The sequence below is a fragment of the Coptis chinensis genome, chromosome 1 (genome assembly GCF_015680905.1).
Source record: "Coptis chinensis isolate HL-2020 chromosome 1, ASM1568090v1, whole genome shotgun sequence".
In the NCBI taxonomy this organism is placed as follows: domain Eukaryota; kingdom Viridiplantae; phylum Streptophyta; class Magnoliopsida; order Ranunculales; family Ranunculaceae; genus Coptis; species Coptis chinensis.
In genome coordinates, this window is record NC_141456.1 from 81,873,168 (window position 1) to 81,883,557 (window position 10,390).

Consider the following 10,390-nt stretch of genomic DNA (forward strand, 5'->3'; position numbering starts at 1 on the left):
AGAGTTGATAGGCTCTCAGTTGATAAATAGGGAGTTGGGAGAATCACTAAGCAAAGCTAACGCAGAGCTTGAGCTACTGAGAGATCAACTTGCATCTCCTTCCAATTCCTTGCTTGCCCCAGTTCCGATTCTCGAAGTTCATGAAAGGAGCGTAAAGGAGGTGAACGAATTCTACACCGAGCTAGTTGATGTGGTGGTCATTTCAAGCATACAAGAATGGTATCTCCACCGCTTGTCGCGTGCTTGACATTCTTGAACCAGAGTCACGACAAAGCGATATGGTGAGAAATTCGATCAAGCTTGGGCATCTAGAACCCTCCCTCATGGTGACGCCCGTCGTATCCCGATCTTGAGATTGATGTTGACAAACTTCAAGAGAAGTTAGAGGATGATTTGGCCTCACAAAAGTATCAACAAGGTTCCGAGGGGGAAGGTTTGGAATTAGGTTCTGAAGAAGACCATGATGCATATGTGCATGAGGCAGAGGAATTGGTGATAATAACTTCGCTGTAGCTCCTGAAGAAACCTGATTCTGTCCCGATAAGTAAATCCTTAAAATGCTATTAAGTTGCAATTTACTTATCTATTAGCAATTGACTTTTGATTAGCTATACTTGAGTATTTATTTTGAGTGAAACTTTGCTAAATTTGATTCAAAATAATCAAGTATGCGTGCAATCAAACGTGGAGTTCCTGACTAGCTAGGAAATGAAATTCCGAACTTGGACAAGTTCCGAACGTGGAGTTCCAGACTAGTTAGGAAGTAGAGTTTCGAACGTGGAGTTCCTGGCTAGCTAGGAAGTGGAGTTTGGAACTTGGACAAGTTCCAAACGTGAAGTTCCAGGCTAGCTAGGAAGTGGTGTTCTTTTCTCCTTATTTGCATAAATATGTATACATAATTATATTTTATACAAATTCATATTCCGAATCTTAGAAAAACAAGGTTTTGTAGGAAAATAGGGTTTGTCCCTGTGTCAATTCCTGTAAAACCTTTAGTTTTGTTAAGAAATAAGACTTTGTAGGAACGTAGGGTGTGCCCTCAGATTATTTTTTCTGTAGAGTCATCTAATGCATAAAAGCGACACTTATAAGCATAAGGCATTAGAATTGCGCTTTAGCTAGATAAAATCCAAGCTAAGTGTAAACTTTCTTAAGCACACACATGGAACAACATATGAGATCTTTCACTCATTATCCAAAGAAAGCTTTCTTAAAGGTTCGATACAAGTGTGGCCAACATATGGGATCTCGCACCCAACATCCAAAAAGTATCCCAACATAAAAATAATAAATTAAAAGAAACAACACTCTGAAAAGAGAAAGATAACTTTTATTAAAAATACTTTATGAAATTCGCAGTGTTCCATGGGTAACACTCTAACAAAGAGAAAGATAACTACTATTGAAAATACTTTGCATAAAGTTTGCGGTATTCCAAGGTTTAACAAAACTTCACCATCCATGGATTTAAGATAGTAACTACCATTGCCAACTATCCTATGAGCGACATACGGACCTTCCCAATTAGCTCCTAACTTATTAGGGCGGGGTCCATCTGAGGACCAAATCCCCTTCCTTGAAAGATCGAGGTCGTACTCTTTTATCAAAAGACCTTTTCAGCTGGTGCTGATAAGATGCCAGTCGTAAGGCTGCAGATTCTCTTTTTTCATCCAACAAGTCCAATTCCCGACAAAGAATTTCCTCATTATCGAGGGTGAGTACTAAATTTGACTTACGGGTAGTGACCCTCATCTCAAAATGGGAAGGACGCTTTCGTACCATAAGTGAGAGTGAAAGGTGATTCTCCAAATAACGCGTCGAGGAGTTGTTCGGTAGGCCCAAAGTACTTTAGGCAACTCCTTAACCCATAATCCGCTTCTCTCCACAAGTTTCCGTTTTAAATTATCCAAAATAACGCGGTTAGAGGCTTCCGCCTGACCGTTACCTTGAGGATATCGAGGAGAAGAGAAAAGTTGCACAATGCCCCAATCTCGGCAAAAGCGTGTGTGTTTTGGTGCCCGAAATTGTGTCCCATTATCAGAAAAAGAATGACTTTAGGTAATCGAACCTGCAAATGATATTGTTCGGATGAACCGTGACATCAACCTCCCCGATATTCGTAAAGGCGCCTCTATCCACTTAGTAAAATAATCATTTGCAACTAAAAGGAACTTCATGTTACCGGGAGCTATAGGTAGAGGACCAACAATGTCCATTCCCCATTGAGTTTAATGGCCACGGAGATGCCAGAGGATGGAGTTCTTCGGCTGGAACATGGATGTAGTTAGCATGTCTTTGGCAAGCATCACACTTCCGGACATAAGCGTCCGCATCTTTAAGCATATAAGGCCAAAAGTACCCCTGCCGGAGTATCTTGAGTACCAAAGATCTGCCCCCAGCATGATTTCCACATTCGCCCGAGTGTATCTCTTCAAGTAAAGTATGAGCCTCGGCATGAGTAACACATCGCAGGTGAGGTCCTAAGTAAGACTTCTTATACAAGTTCTCACCAACAAGTAAATAACGTCCCACTTTGGCTAACAACTTCTGTGCTTCTGTCTTCTCTGCCGGAAGAGTGCCATCTAAAAGATAAGAACGATACGGATCCATCCAGGTCCCCACTGGAGCTCGCAAAATTGGAGCCACAAGACAAACTAATTCTTTTTCAATACTAGGCTGACCGATATATTCGACGGAATGGAACGAGCTTCAATATCCCCAAGCAAAGAAGCTAAGTAGGCAAGTGAATTGGCATGCCCGTTGTCGATCTAGGCAAATTAATGAAATTTAGATCTTCAAAATGAGAAGTAAGAGATCTAACCAACTCCAAGTATTGAACCATACGAGGGTCTCGAGCTTCGTAACCACCCTCAATCTGTTGCACAACTAATTGAGATCGCTGAATACTGTGAGATGTCGTACTCCTAAGTTTAATGTCATAGACAAGCCCGCTAGCATAACCCGTTACTTTCGGTTTAGTTGTTAGATGCCTTGAACCCCAAATGCACCGATTTTTTCTAACTTAGTGTTATATGGAGTCAAGAGTACCGCACCAATACCGCTCCTTGGTCATTGGAAGATCCATCTACGAACAACTTCCAACCTGGGATATGACTCCAAAGGTCGAACGACTATGAGGAAGTGAGTTAGGTTCGATCTAACTCCATAAAAGCGAGGAGGTGACTTTTCGAATCTGCTACTACCGCGTTGCCGGTAGGCCGAGGTATCTAGAGGAAAATCGATCAAGAACTCAACCAAAGCTTGCCCCTTCTCGAAATTCTCGGCACATAAATAATGTCAAATTCCCCTAATTGAATGGACCATTTCAAGAGGCGTCCGCCCTATCTGGTCTTGCCAAGACCGACTTCAAAGGATACTCGATTGATGACTCGATGGTGTGTGCTTGGAAGTATGGTCGTAGCTTCTCAGCAGCAAAGATTAGAGCTAGAGCTATTCTCTCAATCTTCGGATATCGTGTTTCGGCATCTAGGAGGGCTCTACTAACAAAGTAGACAGGCTTTTCGATATTCCTCTCATCAATTCGTACTAATACAGCGCTGATGCCATGCTCGGAAGAGGCTAAGTATAACCCTAAAACATCTCCTTGCTTCGGGGTAGTGAGCACGGGAGGGGAGGACAAATAATTTTTTAAGTCCTTAAAAGCCATCTCACATTCGTCGGTCCAATCAAAGCGTATATTCTTCCTTAGTAACTTATATAGAACCTGACACTTATCCGAACTTCTACTAATGAACCTGTTAAGTGCGGCAAGACGCCTACCAACCAACCCGCTGTACCTCTTTCGGAGACCTTGGAGAAGGCATATCAAGAATAGCTTTGATCTGGTCCGGGTTAGCTTCAATTCCACGTTTAGTAACCAGATGTCCTAAGAATTTCCCGGAGGTAACACCGAAGGTACATTTAGCTGGGTTAAGTTTCATCCGATACTTCCTCAGGATCTGGAAAGACGCACGAAGGTGTACAAGATGATCAGACTTCTGTTTACTTTTGATCAGGAGGTCGTCAACATAGACTTCGACAAAATCACCGATATGATCTTTGAACATCGTTGTGACCAAGCGTTGGTATGTTGCCCCTGCATTTTTTAAACCAAAAGGCATAACCCGATAACAATATGTTCCCTGTGCAGTGATGAAGGTAGTATGCTCTTGATCGGGAGGGTACATGAGTATCTGGTTGTAACCCGAAAAGCCGTCACAGAAAGAAAAGATCTCATGTCCTGCAGTGGCATCGACCAATGTGTCAATACGAGGAAGAGGAAAACAATCCTTCTTACAGTGCTTGTTCACATCCGTATAATCGACACACGTTCGCCAGTTCCCATTCTTTTTCTTGACAGCTACAACGTTAGAGATCCAAGTAGGGTATGTGATCTTTCGTATGTACTTAGCCTTAAGCAATTTATCCACCTCTTTGTCGATAGCCTCAGTACGTTCGGGACCCATCTTTCTGAGTTTCTGCTTAACTGGCATGACGTTCGGATCCAAATTGAGTTTATGGCAGGCGATGGAGGGATCAATTTCAAGCATATCCTCATAACTCCAAGCAAATACATCTCGGAATTCTTGTAAGAAATTTATCAACTCTTCTCTAGTCTTCGGGTCCAACATGGTGCCAATTGAGACTCGTCGAGGTTCGGAACCATCTCCTATGTCGACTTCGTCAACTGGTTCTAATGTTGGGGGAGTCCTCCTCTCATCCGGCCCTATAGAATCTAATGGAATTATATCCAAAGGTCCCAACACTATGTCTTGAGAGGGAGACTCGTTCTGTAATTGCTATTTGGCAGGTACCGAACCTGCCCCCAGTGTTATTGGAGCAGTTCCTGAACCATTTTTTAGAAGAGCTACATAGCATCGCTTGGAAGCTTGTTGATCTCCTTTGATCACCACGATATTGCCTTGGTGAGGGAACTTCAAGGTTTGGTGATAAATACTTGGAACCACTTTCAAGCGATGAAGCCAACTCCTACCAAGAATAGCATTATATTGCGTAACTCCCCTGACAATCGTGAAGTTGACATTTAGAGCGACGTCAGCAGCTTTGACTGTCAATTCAATCTCTCCTACTGCATCGGCCATGTCACCATTAAATCCATACAAAGAAGATTTCACGGGACGAAGTTCCGTTTCTAGAATCGGCATTTGTTTGAAAGCATGATAGTAAAGTATATCTGCAGAACTCCCAGGGTCGATGAGGATCCTATGCATATCACACCCAGCAACTTCTAAGGACAGAACCAACGCATCCGAGTGTGGAAAGAAAACCCCTTTTGCGTCGTCATCAGTGAAAACAACCGCGGAGTTAGATTCCTTGGTCGGTTTGGAAGTGACATTGTTAATGCTTCGCAAATGCTTCGCCTGTCTTTCCTGGTACCTTTGCCCTCTACTCAACTCTTCAATTGGGCGTTTAGAATTGCCCCCAGCGATCGTGTGAATCACTACCTTATCCGTTCCTGTCTCTGCATTGTGTACATTGGTGTCAGGAATTGCGGTAGTATTCTGAATCGGAGTACCCTTATATTCATCTAGTAACCCTCGGTCTACGAGATCCTGAATTCCATGTTTAAGAGACCTACAATTCTTAGTTCCATGACCGCCTGTTTATGGAACTTACAAGATAACGTTTGTATTCCTAGCTCCAATAGCACTAGGTTTCATCTTTGGAGGGTTCTTTAACATGTTCTTGTTCTTGATGGCATCGAAGATGTCCTCGTAAGGATGAGTTAAAGTGGTAAAGTCCCTATCCAGCGGGGGTAGTTGCTCACTTCCTGACGTGTCACTAACCTTTTGCCTCTTGGACTTATCTTGATAGGAATTCCTGTCGACTGACTTGTGCTCCGACTGTGGTTCCTCGGACTTCCTATCATCATAATGACTATCAGAACTCCTACCAACATGAGCGGAGGTGACACTGGTTATCACTCTTTTATGAGAAGAGTCCCTGTCCAATAGGTCTTCTTCCAGTTCCGCATACTTATCAATCCGAGCCTGCAACTCTGTCATGTTCGTAGGCTTCTTTTTCTTCAAGGACGTGTATAGACCAGAAGTGGGATCTAATCCTTTTCTAAAGGCCACAATGGTGAGGGTCTCATCAACGTTGTCAACATGCAATTGAACCTCGTTAAATCTTTTGGTGAAATCCCGATACATTTCGTCCTTTTCGAATTTTCATATCAAAGCGATTGCATCGGCGGTTTTAATGTAGTGGTCGGTTGCAACTGAATTTTATGAATGAAATTGATGGATAGCACCTTAAACTCGTGAATGCTGCCCCTGGGTAGCTTCGTGTACCAGATGAATGCCGAGTCTGTCAAACTTGAAGCAAAATACCGGCACAAATAATGATCTTTCGTAGAAAGACGCACCATTGCTTAACGATAACCGAGCACATGAGAGACTGGATCTCCTTTGCCATTAAATTTAGAGAACTTTGGTGGTTTATAATCATGGGGGATGTATCCACTCATAACATGTCGTGAAAAAGGAGTTCCAATGTCACCCTCGATTGCTGACCGAACAACTGACTCATCCATCTTGGTTGGTTTAGAACCTCGTAGTTCCTCTAGTATTTGCGCCTTGAGTTGTGCAAGAGTAGTCGGTTCATGAATTTGAGTTCTCTCGTTGTTGTACCTCAGACCTAGACTCTCATAGTTCTCATCTTGATGATAACGTGGTTTCGTTTCTCGAGATCGAGTGGAGGAGTTTGCAAAACTGGATTGGGGAACTGAGGGATTCCGAGGCAATGAAGGTTCCCTTGAAACTGAAAGTCTTCTTCGTGCCGAGGTTGACCTCAATAGTTGTGGATTCCGGGCAAACACATTCGGACGTCCATCCCTCGTACCTTGAGAACTTGAATACCAAGAGAAGTCAATTCCGTGTGAGCTCGAGTGTTGGGTGGGATCCAATTCTGGATTATAATCCGAATCTGGTTGGTCGCTATGATACCCAGCGAAGTAAGGTATATAAGGTGTAGGGACGTAACCCTCACCAGGGTCGAGACTCGGTGGACGGAACTGCCCCTCGCTTTTCCATCAGTAGGCAACACTCTTGGAGGTGAACGACCCTCCTGCGTGCGGTAGTAGTCTTGTAAGAAACACAAACGAGCCTCCTGTCGACCACGTTCGGCCATCACAGCATCCATGATGGCTTGGTTGGTTATGGCAGATTGGGGAGTATCGTTGTTAGGCTCATTTTCTTCACGACCCTGTCCAAAATGACGATCTCCTTTACGTTCAGATTGTCTTTGAGAAGTAACATGTGGGTTATTGATCTCGTTATTCCCCTCGTTACTTTGATTCGCATTGGCTCTTGTAGTAACCATGATTTTGAATCAAAGTGAAGAAAATATATATATATTTTTTAAAGAACAACCAAAAAAAAAAAAAAATGGTGGGTAGGAAAACCTAGAACTAAAAAAATTTCGACCAAGAAATCAAATCAATTCTGTATAGTTTCCCACAGATGGCGCCAATTGTGTGATGATTTTTCCTAATCTAGAAACACAAATATTTTGTTGATGATTAAAGAACAATGAGAAGTATTTGATCAAGAAGAAGAAGAGATGTAGAAGATGATGAGTTGAACCACGTTCTTTAATGGCTGCCTACGTATCCTGTGTATAGGAATCAAACTCAAAGCGTAGTTCAACTATTCTATTTATAAGAATAGATGAGGTTTCCCAATTAGTGTTTAACTAGGAGACCGTCTCTTGTTAAGTATCATCTTGATGAATAGATGAGGTTTCCCAATTAGTGTTTAACTAGGAGACTGTCTCTTGTTAAGTCTCATCTTGACTCTTCTAGAAGCCCCATATTTCCCAAGTCAAATAGGTCTCCTTTATTGACTTAAACAACATAAAAACATGTTTTAGGTTCGGATTGGGAGTTGGAGTTTCAAACTTAGTAGTTCCAGATTTGGTGTTCCTAGTCAGGAGTTGGTTCTCCGAGCCTACAACTCGAACTAGATCCGAACGTCCAGTTCTCCGAGCCTACTACTCCAACCGGTTCCAAACCTCCAGTTCTCCAAGCCTATTCCAACCAATTCCGAACCTCCTCTTCTTATTTCACTTCCGAACCTAGGAAGTAAGAGGATTTGGACTTGAAGTGTGTTATGGTACTTTCTACCCACACCAAGACCATATCCGAGCCTTACGAAGATGCTACCACGTGTTACATATCTATTTGCTAAAATATGCACACACAATATGTTTAACAGGATTAATAAAGGACGTTGAAACTCACAATGGACAACAGGATGCTAACTAGATGAAGGTCTGATTATCTTCTCTAATTCTTTTTCTTTGTCCTAACATGAACAAATACCATGACCGACAATATTTACAACAAATAATAGTAACAGGAAGACGAAGTCTACAATATGAAGCATTTTGTTAGATTTTCTGAAGTTTGATGTGATCACTCATGTGGGAAGCTTTATATTATACAGGGATATTGTTGAACCAACAACTAGGTAAGTGAACATGCAAACGCTGAAAATCACATATCTGTAATAGGAAACTCTATTTAGTTCTTTGCCATTTTGGCAAGGTATTGGTATGTTCAATGAATTTTTTAAACTAAATTTGTTCCAGGTAATTGCCATAATCCAAATGGCATCTTCTACATTGTAAAGATTAAGATTCGTTTTATCTTACATTCGTAGGCAATTTGGGGGAGAAAGGGTTAGTAGATTGTATTTGACCGAGTTCGTGTGGACGAACTGCCTACGTATCAAGCTCTCTCTAGGGGAACTTGAATCAAATCAGACGTACTTCCTCATCCTCTTTATCTAGGCAAGGTGTCCGCGCCTCCTGCTCTCCCGCGTCAGGTCTTTAGGTCACTTGCGAGCCATGATAGTTAGTTAAGGACATTTATTGCTGTGAAGCGTACCTGAAGCTTCAGTCTTAATGGCAGTCATAAAGACATACGTTACAAGCCGTTGTGGGATGGGGAGAGTGAGTACTAAGGAGATCGTCTACTCTACTCGCACTACTAAAAAAAGGCCTTTTTATGACAATTTTTAGCTGTCATGAAATACATATCATGACACTTTCTGATTGAAAAACTAGCCGTCATTACTGAGGGTGTCATAAAAAGTCAACCAAAACCGTCATTAAATTTATGACGGTTCATAGAAGGACGTCTTAAAAGGTCCTCTCATTATGACATATATTAGTCTTTAAAATGTCATAGTAGGTATATTTTATTATGACACTCATATGTAACCGTCAATAAATTAACAATATTTTCTAACAGTTCACGTCAGAACCGTCATGAAATGCCCATTGACTATTGTAGAACCGACATGAAATACCCATTGACTATTGTGGAACCATCATGAAATGCCCATTGACTACTGTAGAACCGTCATTTTATGGGAAAAAAAATACGTCAACAAATAGTTTACACTGTGACAGTTCTTCTAAAACCGTCATCTTTTTTTTTTTTATTATTATTATTATTATTATTATTATTATATTTTTCCAGTAAAAAAATACTCCATGATAACCTGTAATTCAATTCTTAACCTGTAAACTTATTTCACCAATAAAACAGCTATAAAATTCTCAAAAATAAAATTAGAACATCTACAGTAACTTCAACCCATATATTTTCAAGCCATTCGAAAATACTTATTCCTTACATCAATTTATCATTTATCCAACATCACTGAAAAATGCTAAATACATTTATTTGATAGCACATTCAACCAAACTAAAAATCATTCTAATCAATTCCATCATCAACAAATTAAGCATTATCCATCGATCGATCAAACGTTGTCAAACCTAAGAAACAAATAAAGTAAAGAAACATTATTAGTATATTTGCTACCAAAAGCTCAAGCCAGCGACCAAAAACATATTATTTTATATAGGCATGAAGATAACAATGCGATGGGACCTAGTTCTCACAACAAGAAAAAAAAAATAAATAAAAATACCTACAATGCAAATGGGTTGTGGTTCAAGATATACACTACTACATTTAAAGTCATCCCATATCTCAAAGCAAGCAAACAAAATAAAAAAACAAAATACTATTATCTAATATATACACATACCTTTGGCTTTGGCGAGATAAATCGTTCGATGAAGTCAATAAACTCCAAAGCAATTTCAATAAGCTCGGCCCAGTGGTATAGGTGATAGTGTTGGCCAACTCCATTAGCTACATGCGTAAAAGTCAACAAAGAATTTAGTATATATGATATCACGTTTACAAGAAAGAATTACATAGATATTTTAGAATATATTAACAAGAAAGATTTGCTAACCTTTGTCTTAATTGATTGACTAGGATCCATCATAAAATGTCTCATGAAATGCAAGACATAATATCCACACTCATTATCCTCCCCGATTGAAT

The 10,390-nt window shown here is 40.7% G+C and overlaps 1 protein-coding gene across 1 annotated transcript; it reads right to left on the minus strand.

The window, feature by feature from the left end:
- Window positions 1–2,178: 2,178 nt before the first annotated feature.
- LOC147525446 (uncharacterized) lies at window positions 2,179–2,610 on the minus strand. The gene has a single exon (XM_086579449.1). The coding sequence runs from the start codon at window positions 2,608–2,610 to the stop codon at window positions 2,179–2,181; it is 432 nt and encodes a 143-aa protein (XP_086435575.1).
- Between the last annotated feature and the right edge of the window lie 7,780 nt (window positions 2,611–10,390).

Bases quoted from the DNA above. Each gene is read 5' to 3' on its own strand.
- LOC147525446 (XM_086579449.1), bottom strand. From the start codon at position 2,610: ATGGATCCGTATCGTTCTTATCTTTTAGATGGCACTCTTCCGGCAGAG.